Consider the following 16,243-nt stretch of genomic DNA (forward strand, 5'->3'; position numbering starts at 1 on the left):
ACAAAGCCACACAAAATATGTACTACTGCTGACCACAATATGAATATGAAAAGTAAATGTCCCTGCAAAAGTTTTCAACAAGATGTACTAAATATTAGTATTGTAAAAAAAAAAAAAAAATATATATATATATATATATAATCTTATTAACTGAATACAGGCAGTCCCCGAGTTACAGACGCCTGACTTATGTACAACTTGTGGCATAGATTCCTACATTTCTCCTGCAGCAGATTCAGGAATGATGCATGGCCACAGTGTGTGGTTGTGCATGCTGTACCTTAGAGGGAATACTGGTAGGAACAGTTGGTCCTTTTGACAGCTGGGAGCAGAGGTAAGCAGCAAGAATCTTAAAATCTACAAGTTCTGAGTTACAAACAAATCAAATCTAAGAACAGCATTAAAAATGTAACTCGTTCTTAAGTTGCAGAGAGCCTGTATATAATTGTGCATTTCCCAGGGTCAAAAAATATATGGACCTGGACATAGATTTTGAGTTCCTTCAACACTTATTTTGCATTACGTACAATACCAACTCTCATACTGTATTTCTATCATATTTTGCTCATATACATGTTGATAATGGTCCCAAGTACATAGAAGGGCCCTTATTTTAACTAGGGTGCCGCAAGCCTTTGCAGTCACTGTGTTACAAGTGCTCACATTCCCATGTAGTAACTGCAACACCTCTGTACTAACTGTTGAGAGATGCTACTAGTATCTGCCCATGCAGCTGCTACAAAGGAAAGACCTTTACTGCATATTAAAATCAATAACATACATAAGCACATGTATCTGATCACCAATGACAGCACAAGGAAAGTTAATTAAGACACAATCCATGTCTATAACCCACCCATTTCCCAATATGCAGTTACTGCATAAAATAGCATGCACTAACAGTGCAGATTAAAATTCACGCAGTAGCTGCTTGCTGCGCTTTAGTAAAAGGGTCCCATAGTATAACTATATCCACTTTTTGGTTGAATATACATACGCGTATTACTGCTAGAATTGTAGAACAATTCAATGATCTGACAGGTAGTTGTTATGATATTAATTTTTTATACACCATTTCCATGGCTGGAAAGGTACCATTTAAGGGCCCTTTTTATTAAGCTGTGCTAGAGGTTTTTAGCACAAGCCACCAGGGTAAAATGCTCTGACACCCATACAAATCTTACGAGTGTCGGAGCACTTACCTCGCTGGCCCAATGCTAAAAGCCTCTAGTGCAGCTTGATAAACGTATGGGAAAGATAGGTAAAACCCTAAACAAAACTGCAATGATATGTTTTCTTGTGCGAGAAATGCAGCTCACTGAATGCCATGGTTTAAAATAAAACTTCAATATATCCATTTTTCAAGTTTAATATCTACAGAAATATAAGATTTTGATTAGCCCATTATTTTCTTGTTTATATGTGCATAATGCTACATGGTTAGAGGTAATTGTTTAAAGAAAAAAAACAATTTGTACTGTATGTCAAAAACTGTAACTATTAAACAAGCAAAAAAAAAAAAAAAACAACAACAAATAGGTTTCATGAAATCAAACAGTCAACAGACACATTTATAAGATTTTAAAAACTTTATGGAACTATTTGTAATGACAATTAGAAACTGTATATGACCAGTTTTCCTTTGAGAAAACTGGGTATATATCCAGTGTCATTATGTTTCAGAGCACACTTTTTAAAAAGATTAATTTCTGCTAATTGCGTATGTAGCAAGGACATTCTGATTAAGGATGAATTTTTATGTTTCATGAAAACTGTGTACAGAAAAAGCTGTTCCGACACCATGATGGATTGTTCTAATTTACTGTGCATTTTATACTGGATGTATGTCTAAAATGTGTTAATCATTCAGCACGAATGTTGCTACAGTATTGTGTTTTATGCACATTAACTATTACAGGTGGGTTTGGCTTTGCAGTTGCTAACTGCCAGGAGGCAAACAGTAAAGACAGGGTTAAAGCAAATTCATCTTCAAGTAGACTAAGATAGGGATATGTTTGTGCGCTTCATTTTTATGGGCCTCTAACTCTGGTAGATGCAATGTGCGTTTTCTTGCTATCTGATACAAGCTAAGAAAACATATAAAAGATACATGCGCTTATAATTCTGCTTATCTCTTCAGGCTAGGGTACTACACTTAGAAACTATGTTGTTTCTAACACAGCATTTTCTGAAGTGTAAACTAGCTTCTATCGTGCATTCTGCTCAAGAAAAAGAAAGTTAAAATTGTAACAGTTTAATCCTTTGGTAATGCAACACAATACTGAAGACTATGTTTAGCAAAGTGCTTCCATTTATGATCAAATGTTACTTTGTTGAAAACACACCAGATTACAGCTATAAAGCTCAGAAAACCCAGAGCTGCAAAATATACAAGACTATGCAACAAAAATGACTGTGAACACCTATCAGTTTACTATCCTTCAACAAATTCACTGACGTTTAAGTCAAATAATGTTGAGTTATGGCCCTTCTTGCAGGAAGTTGCATTTCATGTCCTTTTTCTTTGTATCATTTCCCTGCTGGTCCCTATAGGAATTTGGCTGTTTGCCGATTTTCCTTGAAATGTCTCTGTATACTTCTTTGGCATGTGCTTGATGATTAAATTGTTATTTTTTCATATGTTAGCATTTTTACACTTGTTCGGCATGTTAATTTTAAACTATAAAATGTTGCTGCCCCAATGAAATATGGCATGCTGTCCAAATATTTTATTTTAATTGCTTTATATTTTATTACTGTTATATTTTTTTTTCTATATACCTACTATAGTCCACCAAATTTTAAAACTGCTCATTGGCAAAGAATCGCATTATTACTGTAAGATATTAGAACAACTTTTTCTAGGAGCTGCATACCGTTCAGTGTACCTGGGTGGAAAGGTGCCTTACAGATAAGGATTTTAGATTACCTATAAAATTGAATGCCTTCTGCATAACTACAAAATGTTTTGTTTTTACAATATGCAGTCACACGTAATTTGCCTGCAAACAGCTGGTTTAATTTTTTTTTTTTTTTTTAGTGTTATGCAAACATCTAACTTTTTAAATATGCAAACATTTTTAAAGTGAATGGCTCTTCCTCCTACTTAAAAAAAAAAAGATAAGTGATATCACTAAATCCAACCTTGAACTGTATTCCTGCTTTTAACTATAAAAATGTAATAAATGAGACCTATAGATTCTCAAGTGACCTCTCGTCTAGGATATCTGTAAGCCATTTAAAGACAAATAAAGCTAGCCACAACACTAAACAACGATTAGAAGTTGTGGCATCACCATACATAATTCTGTTGGATTAAATCGGGAGACTTATTGCCAGATCCTCACACTGCAGGGCATTGGACCCAAGGATTTTTTAAAAAATATAAATATATATATATATATATACTTGTACTTTTTAATCATACAACTCAACTGTATCTGTCATTACATTTCCATTTGTGAAATCAATCTTTAAAAACAATGCAACACCTTAATTTTCTAATTCTAAAGCAGAAATATTAAAACCTGCACACAGCTAACTTAAAACTAGCAAAACAGCCTAGAATAGGGGCATCCTCATTATCTCCCATGGTGACAAGTAGTCATCACTTGATCATTTAATCATGAAAGCAGTCTTCTGACAGTCTCCTTCTAACATATTTACAAAGAATAGGAATGGAATAAAAGTAGCGTCTCAAGAGCAAAAAAAAGTTCAATGATACCACTGCCATCTCATGTCAAGTCCAAATCATAGCATTCATACCATTAAGACACTGGTCAGAAACATGAGCTCTCTGTGTATCAACACTTTAAGAACATGAAAACTATCTGCCAAAAAGCATCTTCCAGCTCTTCTTACCCTTACTGTAGCCTACAATCCACAAAAACAAAACTGATACACAATTATGTTTTCAGTCATTTATGTGCTATAGCCATAGGATGGCAATATCTTTCTTTCAACATATTGTCCCTTAAATATTTTTACTAATATCTGAAACAAAGCTCACATTTTGACAAGCATTTCATTCATTCGTTCACCATTTTAATGCACCATGAGAAATTTTAATAAATCTGGGGGCCTTTCTATAAAGCAGGGGATAGGCAAAGGTTTTACATTTTCAGTTTATAGGAAAAGAGGCAAAGATTTTTGGAGGCAAATACAAGTGTTTCAGTACTGATCACGCTCTATCAACCTTCCATTGCATCCACAGAAAGGCAAACAAGTAAAGCGCAAACTCGTGGGGCCCTTGTTATGAAACATACTTGAACCGACAGTCACAATTCACTGACCTCTAATCTGCAGAACTCTGAAGTGTGTAAAAACTCATACAGAACTAAAATAAAGCTATAATATGGGGGTCGTCCACTATACCGCCATTTTGGCAGGTAAGATATTAAGCCAAATTTAGGCCTGTCCGTGAGTACACTCTTTTCCTTTGGTTCTTGGGTACTTCACGCATGCATTTTAAGAGTAGAAAGACTATTAAATCGATGTAAAACGGTGGACTTCTTATAAGGGCGCGAAAGGAAAGCTGATGGTGCAGCTGCAGCGGAGAAGCTCGACCAGGCTTTGGGCGCGAGAGACAAAGGTCATGTGACCTCATCCAATGCTGCGCCTTCCGCAACGGCGCTTCCGGCCCGAGAAACGTGACGGATCTCGAGAGCGCGGAGCGCTCAAGCCCGCGCCACCTCCCCCCCGCCCCAGTCCCTGAAAAGCGGCTTAGCAAAGCGGGAAATTGCGGACAACCAGGCCCAGAAGCAAAAACCCAACGAGCAGAGAGATTCACTGGCTAATGCAGCTCCTTTCTGAAATAAACTGCTCGGCCGAAAATAAACTGGCAAGACAAAGGAGTTAAATAGGCTCTCCAGCTCGCATAACACCTAAAGCACAGCCAGAAGGGAAGGGATAAAACACGGGTTTTACCCCTTCCCCAGCAAGCAGTGCACAGTAACACGGTTTCCAAACTAGCAGATACACATTATAAACTCTGCTCTCATTCCATGCAGGGGGCCCTGTACTAATTAATTCGGCTCCCTTAAAGCCGAAACCTAAAACACAAACCAAAACATATATCGCTTAAAGCTGAAACCTAAAACACAGACCGAAACATATATCGCTGAACATGCATTATGAAATCTTTAAGACATTTTATGGAATAACAAAGTATTATTTTTAATTCATTTTTAAAAGTACGCATCTGGTGAGAAAAAAAAAGAATTGGCAACTGCCCCATTTCTTGGGTCAACTCAAACACCAACATAGTGATCAGAAAAATATTGGTTTGCGCATTGAAAACGCCAGTACATATATTTTTTTCACGCCCAATCTATCTTTTGTGCCTAACCGGACACAATGAAATGGGGTAAAGACATGACATTTTATATAGTCTTACACCAGGCTGAAGAACAATGAAACAAAACTTGGAAGGGAGAAGTGCATTTGGAAATCAACTGCTGTCTGGACTGCGATCCCCCAGCTGAAGTCATTTCAAGTCACATATGGAAGAAAATATAAATCAGCCGACGACTTCCTTGACTAGATCGCCCTGAATTTATAATATTCACCCCCAATATTTACAAGAAAACCCTATAACTTTTTTTCCTCAGCTTTCAATTCAATAAAATAATGATTCGTTTGGAAAATGGGGTATAAATCTTCATTTTGGAGGCAATTAAAGTGTTGATTTCATTCGTGCCCCTGAGCGATTCTTGTAATTTGCTCAAATAGCTTTATGTACCCAGCACTCCAGAGCTTTAAGAAACCCATTTTCTAGTTAGACTTGTTGGATTACAATTTTTGCTCAACGGCAGCCCTCATCTGAACCTGCATTTAATAGCTTCCTAGCTCCTAACGTTATAAGGTTGTGTAGCACAACTTAAACAGGGATAGACTTTTTTTTAACTATTTAAAAAAGAAAAGTATAGTTTGGAGAAAGTCGAACCCCTAAAAACCTGCTGCATAAATACACAGTTAAAATCATAGCCCTAATCCTCGGGAATAACGAGCTTCTTGCAGACTATGCAAAACTTTGCTTTGTCTTTGGGTCTGAAATATAATAATGCCCCAGCCTCTACTAAAGTTATCTATGAAATAGCTCCTACTCGACTATGCTCTTATCATGGCAAAAGCTTCCAAGAAAAATCCTGTTTGCTTGACTGCGCTTTGCTTTTCACAAAAGGAAGCCTCTAGAGTCAGTCTGATTACTCTTAAGCACGGATATATGTGCCAAAATAGAAAAAAAATAAAATAAAATGCATGAATCCAAGCTGTGCTTTCCTTTTACCTCTACAAAACAAAAGGCGGCATCAATTGCTTTAATAACTTTGCGTTTGAACACCCGGAACTGACCTATTTAATTATGCTTGAATGTGAATTTGACTTTTCTTAAACATTGGAAACAACAGCAGCAACAAGACAAATCCCACCCCAGACCAGGGAAAAGGAAAATGCAGAGGAATGATTCTCTGCCCCTCCCCCTCTGCCCCAGCCTTGCCCTGTGGTGCGGGTTCAGGCATCCAGGGCGCCTCCAAGCTTTAACACAGACGTCTGAACAGTCCCTGCACTGGACTTTCCTAAATACAACGGGCAAACTATAGGATCAGTGAGTGCAGGAGAAAAAGCTTGCTTTTTGTGCTAAACTAAAATAAAAGGGGATGCTTTCAGCAAGCAGACTCCGCTCAGAGCAATGCTTGCTGAGGTCTTAAAGCGTTCGGCCAAGGAAAACTGACAAGCCAGACTAATGAACCGTAGAGGCAGGAAGAAAATAGCCCAGCATTTGCCTCATTTCATACCCCCTCTATCTTTTCTAGACCACCTAGCATGGATTTTATTCAATTATTATTATTTTTTTTTTTATTTTTTTTTTTACAAGGCCACATTCATTTCTCCGCAAGCAATCCAAAACTAGCCCTCGACAAGAAGCAACTGCCTGTCAAACCCCCCTTCCCTCTCCCCTCCCCCTTCTTATTTTTAAGGTATGGAAAATAAAGGATAAAGAAATGCAGAATTAAACGCGACAAGGAGGAGGTCAAGTTTGCAGGCATGCTTTTAGAAGCTCATCTCGCCAGGTCGAATCCGGGAGCAAGCCTTAATGAAGCAATAATAGCCACATTATTCAAAAATTTTCATTTCGATGGAAATGTATCTAAAAGGAACTTAATCATATGCAAATAATAAAAGGAAGCGTAGTGACCCGGTAAGCGATCTGCATACCAATTTTGTCATAAGACTATAGAGATCTTCATACCTGATCTGTTAGGTTTGCTGATCTGGTTATGTCTTCACTGTCTGATTTTGATCCGCCTTCTCTGTCGTCTATCACCAAATCAATAGGCATTTTCCCCTTCAAACAGCTAATATACCGATGGCAGAAATTGTCACATAATTCGTGTACCTACATTAGAGCACAAATGAAGAAATGAAAATAAAATCAGAAGGACATAAATGAAATTGACACGTGCAATCCAACCCCCTTGTGAAAAAAAAAAAGTTGCAGATAAGGGAAGCATCTACAATTATCCTCCAGAGGCTGCCGGACGCATCCGGAATTAGGAATAACTTTCTTTTCTCGCAAAATAGAGATATCCCAGAAAATTGACAGTGACAAGATGATTCACTGGCTACAACATATTCAACACCCGTGTTAAATTCATCTGCTCCCGGGGCTGTGGCCATTAGAAAGATGACCTACATGGGTGACATTTAAGGTAAACTATTTAATTCCGTCCAGTTATTTCGTCACAAAATCCTAGTCAAAATGGTATAAGGACTGAGAAGATTTTAAAATATGCATGTGGCACAATAATACAATAAAGAGCAGGTCCTGAACCCCTAACCCTCACAGCATACTATTTTAGGCATTTTGCTGCTACAGAAAACTAGTTCATTTGGTTTGTCTAAAAAAAAAAAAAAAATAGAACCAGTTTAGAGTTTAGTACAGCTAAATAAAATCACTACAGATCAGGCAAGACTTCTCATATAGATTTCAGTTCTCAAAATGCCTAATTTGAAAGCAAAAGGAAAACACAACAGCCTCTAGCAAGAATATGTAAAGTTCTTACAATATAATGTTAGATTTCAAACTTCGCGTGCATTTTTATTGCTAAAACTCCAGAGTTGAATTATCACCCCGCTCTCTATCCTTAGCTTGAAGGTGCACTCAGGATGCAAGGAACTAACGCACCGAGCGGTGCTTTGCTTTGTTTTTTTCAAAACCTTAGAGGACAATAGGTGCCCTGAGTCTGACCTCCAATATTTTAAATAGATTTTCATCTTAGTAAGCCTAAGGAACATTGTATGTACAAATTTTACCCACACAGTCTCTGGGATGTTGATGATAATGATAATAATAATAGCCTTTCAGAATATCAGCTGTAGTTCAGAGAATTGTAGTGTTTATACAAATTCAGCAAAGCTGGAGCAAAAAAGCTGGAGCATTTTTGGTCCCGATTCTAGAGTCTAAAATTGTAATTAAACTGCTAAGAGAAATGGACGCTAAGATCGGTCTTGACACTAATTGCATAGGACCAGAAAGAAAGACATTTATGCAAATTTTCCAGAAGCCTTCAGCTTCAGCAACAGAGAAATGTAGGGGAAAAAAATTACCTTCTCTAGTTCCAACAGATGAAACCTTAATACTTGTATGGCTTGGATCATCTGTAAATACACAAGACACACATAAGCATTCACCATTCCTTCAGGATTTGCAAAGTTCACAACTTTTCTAAATGCATGCCATATCTTGAAGTTTCTTAAATAGTAAAGAAAAATGTGGTTTAATTCCTATTAATTTAGCAATAAATAAACAAAAAAAAGGAAATATACCCGGCGAAAGAACTTAATTACACAGCATCACAAACATTGCCAATCATCCGGAAGCTGGCTACACATGAAAAACAGCTCTTGTGTAATATTATGGAACATCGGGAAACTGTTGTTAAATCAATATCTGTGATTTTTTTTTTCCTATTCTTCAATTATGCTCAACCTAAAATAATGTAAGGGATAGAGAGGTGAAATCTATCACACTTCTCCAAATGTTCACAACTCTTTAAATAAAATCAGGCGCTGCTTATAGCAGTGCAGACAAGTCTTAAAACAGCCCCCCCCCAAAAAAAAAAAAAAACAACCAAAAACACCTTTTCCAAAAAGATTCTGTGTATATCCGTGTATATTCTGTGTATATCTGTGTATATCCTGTGTATATTCTGTGGCTTTCCTCACAATAAACTGCCACACTGTAATTTTAAGAGCTATAGAAAAAAAAAAAATTCTATACAGAATATGCTGCCAAGTTTTCAACAAATACAGAAGGTAGGGATTTCTGTTAACTCTTACCAAGTTATCCAGTTCGGGATTCGAAGAAAATAGAGGTTTTTCCGCTCGAATCTAAGGCGAAAAAAAAAAAATTTGAAAGTGGGAGTTAGGAAAGCATTCTATTTCTTGTTTCATTACACTGATGGGTCCTCAGGTAACCTTATCTGGAAAGCTAGCACAGTAATATTTCATATGTTATGTGAACACTGCCCTGAAGCTGAAAATGCCGTCAAATCTTAACTATTACATCTACCTATCTATAGTCGTATAAGTAGAGCTAGACGTTTGTCTGTTACCCAAGGATCCTACATATTAGGCACCTATGTAATTTAACCCTCTGCATGTTTTAAAGATTTCTTAAAAATACGATTCTTTGACATTTGTCAATACATTGTTTTCTGCTCGCCTACATTTCTTTCATTTGGCTGACCTGTTTGGCGAACACTGCTATGTCTTCATTGAAAGACTCAGAGGAGCAGACATCACCGCCCGCTACCCCGGGCTCCCGGGGTGTACAAGTAGCTAATTCACATTTCTCAAAAATCAGTGCTAAGAGAGGGAACAGTGGGTGTCTGCAAGAAAACACAACAGTCACAAACAAGAAAACAATGTTAGATACAGCTCGCTAGCACACTCCAAAGTAAACAACCAGCTAGAGAGAGAGAAAAAAAGGACACATCCTTTATTTTTGGCTTCTTCCCTGGGCTATTTCTACTGTAGGGGTGACGTCCAAGGCACTGGCTGAAGGAATGCAGAGCTGCGAACTATTTCTACTTCTTGGTGAAAGGGGAGCATTAATAATGTAGCTCCGAAGTGCTTCAGCAGCCATCTTGAATCAACTGGGCTTTTTTTTTTTTTGCCAAAAGTTTAGTATTTTCCAAAATCGGATTATCTTGACTCTCTTGATTGTTATATATAAAATTCAAATGAATTGGCAATTTTATAGTGCATTAAAAATCTGTTGCAACTGACCAAAGCAATTAACTCACTGGCAGACCTATCACACCATAGTGACCCAGGGGCCTTTTGCCCAAACTTCATACACGGGGTTAGCTTTGTTTTTATAATTTCCAGAATAAAAGTATTTTTAATAGGTATATTTGTTCTCCGTTAGTTCTGGATACTAATCAGAACTATATACATTGTGTTCAGATCAAATTGCCCTGTAAGTTTGCAAAGCGCCACATAAGGTGTATCAGGCAACTTTTTTTTTTTTTTAAACTGAAAGCAAATCGTCTAGTTCATCGCCAACCCCAGCCCCGTCCCCTCCCCTCCCCCCCAAAAAAAAATTTGCCTTCTTCAAACTAAACTCTGGGTAATTTTGACTGCGATTATATCTTCTCAAAACTAATGTTTTGCGAAAGAGCACTAGGTTTTAAGACACATTACAAATATGACATATCACAATAATTAATATGTAACAAAAAAAAAAAAACCCGAGAAGAACTAGGGAAAACAGGCAAGGAAGATTTAAAAAAAAAATTTTTTAGACCGGTTCTTGTTTTTATTAGCTTCAAGAGTAAAACACTCTGAAAATATGTAGTTCTCACTGACAAGGCCTAAAACTGCTACTCAAGTTTAATCCCCAAATTACCCTTCAAGAACCGTTCAACAACATGCAAACTTAAAGTTTTCCATATTATTTTGGGTAATCAATTCCTAGAGTGCTAATTAGAACCAAAAGTGTTCATAGGTCTATCTATTAAACTACTGCAAAATTTATAGCCTCAGAATCTTATGAAAATACTTTCCTTGGACTTATCTCATTTCTAAGCTCATACAGTCTCGTATCCGCAGAAGCAGACACCAAATGGCTCAAAAGTCATGAAGAACTGAGGCCGTTTTTCCTATAGCCCATCACTGCTCTCTTCGGAAGTGTAGGCACATTAAAAAAAACGCACTAAAACATTTAACACAAACTTTTGACACTTGAACACCACCAACCCTTCTGAAAGTTAACTTGATCGTGTATTTTAAAGCACGCCAGATATACTGGCCAGCGTCTGGCGAAAACAAAGCTGCGATTTTGCATATAACCCCCCCCCCCAAATCACTCACTGTACATGACACTATTTACCTAAGTAGAAATTGAGGTACACTCCGTCAGAACAAGCCCATCTTTACTAATAAACTTTATGCCAGCTGTACCTACCCATAAATGGAATCTTTATCTCTCTTTAGAGCGTCATTGACAGATGAACCCATGCTGGGGGGCATGGCGTTGGTGTGGGCCGTGTGCGGGTATTGATGAGAATGCAGCGGAGGACCGTGATTCAGATGGTGGACCGGCTGCATGGACCTAGCCGCATGAGGATCCCCATACATAGCGGTGGGGATGCCTACTCCATCCATCCCACCGTAATGGGGTAAATCGTCGTACTGCATGACAGACAGGAGAAAAACATGGTCAGGAAGTAAGCAAGTCACAGGAGAAGGATACACGGGGGAACTGTAAGGGAAAAGCTCAATTTGTTATTTACCTACTGGACGGACGGGTTGGTGTTTTGGTGGAAGTTGAACAACTATGGCACCTACACCGTGAAATATGCGGGCGAAAAGAGTTCCCAGTCCAGCCATCTCTCTAAGGGAGCGTGTGCAGGCTTTAAAAAACACCTCATTGCGAGAAGGAAGTAAAAGGCAGAGAACTGTGACAATTGAGAAAAGTGGCTGAAACTGGACCCTCAAAGGATGCCACTGAAAATGTACCTTGTAAAATATGCTTCTGTGTCAACATTTAAAGAAGCATGCCTACGAATTTTAAACATATGTTGCTTTGTGCATATTGAGGGGCTTGTTCTTAATGTTTCTGCCTTCGACACATGCCTATATACATATTTATTTTATGTATTTAAAACACTTTTAGTTCGTAGTTTCGTAAATAGATACAAAAAAACCCCCAGCTATCCTTCTAACTATAACAATTAGTAATTCAATCAGAGTTTTCAATCTGTAACTAGAATTGAAGCAGTTTATTTTTCCTAGTCTGGTCACTTTATTGATAAAGTCAGCTGTGCAAAAACACTAAGCATGAAAGATTAGTAGGAAAAAAAATAATACCACCTCTAACTTTTTTTTTCAATGTTGGAACCCATGCACATGCATGCTAAAATGTTCTGGGTTTTTATCTCTCAAGTATTCTCCATGTCAAAAGCAGTCTTGCTTTTCAAGAACAGCTTATTGTTTCTAGCACATAAAAAGCAAGATAGTTTGGAAGAGCAGTGACACTTGCTTGACGGGAAAGTGTAATGGAAAAAGTGTCAGCAGCTAACTTTCTATTACAAATTATATACAAAAATTACTCCCTGCAGCTTCTAATATACTCTGCTTTGTTTTTAGCACTCAGTGAGTTATGCTGAAGTTAATTCTCACCTTATTTCACATAAATATGATTTATAGAGCACTTACTGAACCAAGCAGAGCTGTAAGGTATTTTAAAGAAAACTTAAATTTATATAATCAAAGTGAAAGTTCAAATTTAAGTTTAACCAGTGTTCGGTGAAGAAAAGCTTAAAAGTTTAATTAGATTATAAAAAAAAAAAAAAAAGTTATGCCTGCTGTAATACTGATGTCTTGTGCCAGAGTAAATAAAAAAGGCATATGATCATTATCTTAAAAATGCTCATATTTTAAGCAATATTGCTCGTCTGGACACAAGATTAAATATATATATATATAATCAGTCCTTCACTAATTATGTTGGCAATCCAGTAATGGAATTAATTAGTTTCTTTTTCAGTTATAAAGCACTTAATGCCCATTCATATCTTTATTAATTAAATTTGTTTTCTTTTTGCAAAGAAATCTAGCAAACCCGTCACTAAAGAAGCCCTATTTAAAAGACTCGGTCAAACAGGGATATTGGGGGGGGGGGGGGGGGGAGACTTTTCTCGGTGTCTCTGTCAGTCACGCTCCAAATATTACATTATATTTGTTTCTAGGGTTTGTTTGGGGTTTTTTTAATACATACCCTTTGCGCCATCGGCCTGCCTCTCTCCCTTCCTACTTCAGCTTCTAATATATCCGCTTTTAGGCCAGTGTGAAAAGAACCAAACAAGCAAACTCCCCCAAAAATAAAAAAAAAATCCCTTAAAGTTTTCCAAATAACGTGAGCAAACCCTCAAATCTTCAGCTTTGTTGAGATTAGAGAAAAAAATAAAAAATAATTCAGCATTAATGTAAAAAAAAAAAACAAAAACAAACAAACAAACCAACAACTCTCTTTTCCAGGACAGCAACAGGGAGAAAGCAATCTCCTTCCCCCCAAATCAGTTAAAAAGTGCCCCTCAAACCAAACTATCAAGTCTCATGGCTTTTTGCCACTCCAACTGTCAATCAAAGACGAGGTTGTCAAGGTGGTGAATGAATGATGATCCGCTGTGTGCTTCCACTGGTCAAAACGCCTCAAATGTTCACATTCAACATGCAGAAGGATCTAGCGCTCGCTTTCCTCCAGCAGTCCTAATTTTTAAAGCAGTTTGCTTGCAATTTTTTCCCCCTTTGCCACTGCTGTACTGGAGATTTGGAGGAGGAGGGTTCAAAAATGTCTGTCTTAGTTTGCCTTAAAGGAGCCACGATCGATGCTGCTTGCTTCCAGTCTCCGTGCGTGTGGAAAGTGTGTGTTGCACAGGCGGAGATGTGGATTTGGACCAGAATGCTGGAACCCGGAAGTAGTGGTGGCCATAACAGGTCGCGTCTTACACAATGCACTGGGCTGTAGCAAGTGGCTCCTGGCGAAGGGGGGGAGAAGCACGAGCACTGCGAGAGAGCTAAGGAAGCCATCAGATGGAAAACACATATACACTTTCAGCATTTGTTGGAAACTAGCATGCAAATGTATGACTGACACAATTACTAGGGAGAAATGCGATAAAGGCTGCCCACTCGTGTCAGTTCATAGTATTTACTGTTGGAAGAGCATGATATCGCCATGCCGGAGTGCAAGCAACATTTCTTTATCGTGCAAATCGTTCCGTTTGCTTTGTTAGCTGGGAAGGTTTTAACATTTTGCCGAGATCCTGGGCATGGAAGCTCTCAGGAAAATCAGGAATGTGTCGCTAATATATCTGTGTGTTCCATTTAAAGTTACAAACTAAAAGAAACACCTTGGAATCAGATGAAATAGGGTAAGGCATTGCAGTTTTAATGCATGAATATATGCATATTAACCATAAGTATCAGTGTGCTTGGAAACGTGTCAACTGATTTCAGCATGACGCTTAGAATAATCTTTTACCAGCAATATTTACGCACTGTATATCAGTTCTTTAGCGAAGTTCTTTTTTTTTTTTTATTAAATCACTTCGGCACTTTTTCACTGTACAAACTTATTATAACACTGTACCACGCAAACTAAAAAGAAAATCGCTGAAAAGGCAGCAATATTGATTAGTCGCCAGATTGATGAGGTTCGGAGGGAGGGGGGGGTGGAAGAGAGGGAGAGGACTAGTTGATGTGTTTTTATAGCGGCGGAAAAGACGTTGATGAGTAACAGCTGAAAGCTGCGTGCAGTTCTGGACGTCTCTGGTATTTCGGAGCTAGTTTTTACAGAGGTGAAGTGCAACAAGGATCAACCCCCCTCTGCACTGTGAAAGAATGGACCAGTCCAAATTTCTGTAGGCAGCAGTAGAAGAGCCCGGCTCCAATCAGATTGTTGGCTCCGAAAGCCTCCCTTACATTGGTGGAGTGAGAAATCAATTCTCAAATAATCGATGAGCAGGGCACTTCGATCTGGAGCAGGGAGTGCCAAGCGAAAGAAGGCTGAACCTTTCTCCCTCCCCACCCCCCCCCTCCCCCGGCAGAGACCGCTTTGGCTTCCTCTGTAACCATAGCAGAAGCGGCGGCGAGAAACCAAACACAAACACTACTCCGGAGGGAAAGAGGCCCACACAACCCATAAAGAACAAAAAGAAAAATGTTCTTGTTAAATGCTGTGTATTTAACAAGGCGTGAGAACGCGTGATCTCTGCTCCGTGCTCGGTGCTTTGTTTGCAAGTTGAGGATCGCTGCAAACTCAAGTTTTGTCTTTGCTTTAACTTGGGGCGGGATAGTGGGTGATAGGCAGAGAACTGTTTAAAGGCTGATCACAGGCTTTCCTTCAAAAGTAAAGTAGTGTAGCTTCCAGCCCGTCCCCTGATCCTTTTAAATTATATTTCTGCTGTGCATCTTGATGATGGTCAGACATTTTACCCCCCTCTCCCCCCCCCCCCCCCCCCCGGCACTAACCTTTGGTTTTTACGTGTGCGATTCCGTTTAGAAGGACAAGCTTAGTAGCCAAAGTTTGCACGCAGCATTTGGGATGTGAGACCAGTGAAACACGCGGGCTTGTTGCACAAAGTATTAAACACGAGTTCATGCTGTTTTTAAAAGAAGTCTTCTGTTTCCTCATGAAATGCTAGTTTTGCAATTTTTCCTGTGGCTATTATAGTGCATTAGAGTTTTTACAATTATCATGGTCATTAACATTTATTATTACATTTGCCCCCATTGAGCAATTCAGACAAAGCAGTAGTCGGGAAAGGTTTATAGCTCACACCAAAATGTCGATCTTCCCAAATAGTAAGTCAATCCAGACACCCATCCTTTTAATGTTTTCTCTTGGTATCATGAAAAAAAAAATGCACCTCCAAAACTAAGGACTTTGAGGGCTGAAAAATCTTGTGAGAAAGTTAACATATGATATAAATAAAGCTTACTCTGACATCTCTAATATGTCTGCTTCGATGCTTGTACATTTGCCTTAAGATGTCACCGATCACATCAGTTTTGCAGCTGGAAATAAAAGTACCAAACACACAGCAGGTTCAACAATTTCTAAGAGTTGGGTGGAGATTATTCCGATGCAGCAGAGCAATTGCTGTGAAGTGCCCTTCTGTTGACTGAAATTCGGAGTTTTCACGAAGATGGGGAAAAGACGTAATAAGGTTCA

The 16,243-nt window shown here is 38.4% G+C and overlaps 1 protein-coding gene across 6 annotated transcripts in view; it reads right to left on the minus strand.

Moving 5' to 3' along the window:
- The window catches only part of MEIS1 (Meis homeobox 1), a 374,507-nt gene extending 360,550 nt beyond the window's left edge, over positions 1 to 13,957 (minus strand). For 2 of the 6 annotated variants that reach the window (XM_033938661.1, XM_033938665.1), the window contains exons 1-6: positions 13,286 to 13,638; positions 11,471 to 11,697; positions 9,749 to 9,890; positions 9,340 to 9,390; positions 8,608 to 8,658; positions 7,250 to 7,396 (exon numbers count right to left, since the gene is read on the minus strand). In XM_033938661.1, coding sequence (XP_033794552.1) covers positions 7,250 to 7,396; positions 8,608 to 8,658; positions 9,340 to 9,390; positions 9,749 to 9,890; positions 11,471 to 11,697; positions 13,286 to 13,297 — 630 coding nt within the window. In that variant the 5' untranslated portion in view covers positions 13,298 to 13,638. Of the gene's footprint in view, positions 1 to 7,249; positions 7,397 to 8,607; positions 8,659 to 9,339; positions 9,391 to 9,748; positions 9,891 to 11,470; positions 11,698 to 11,798; positions 12,309 to 13,285 lie in introns of those variants that run through there. The other 4 variants (XM_033938659.1, XM_033938662.1, XM_033938660.1 and 1 more) reach the window with 4 other exon arrangements.
- Between the last annotated feature and the right edge of the window lie 2,286 nt (positions 13,958 to 16,243).

The sequence above is a fragment of the Geotrypetes seraphini genome, chromosome 3, assembly GCF_902459505.1.
Source record: "Geotrypetes seraphini chromosome 3, aGeoSer1.1, whole genome shotgun sequence".
NCBI lineage: Eukaryota > Metazoa > Chordata > Amphibia > Gymnophiona > Dermophiidae > Geotrypetes > Geotrypetes seraphini.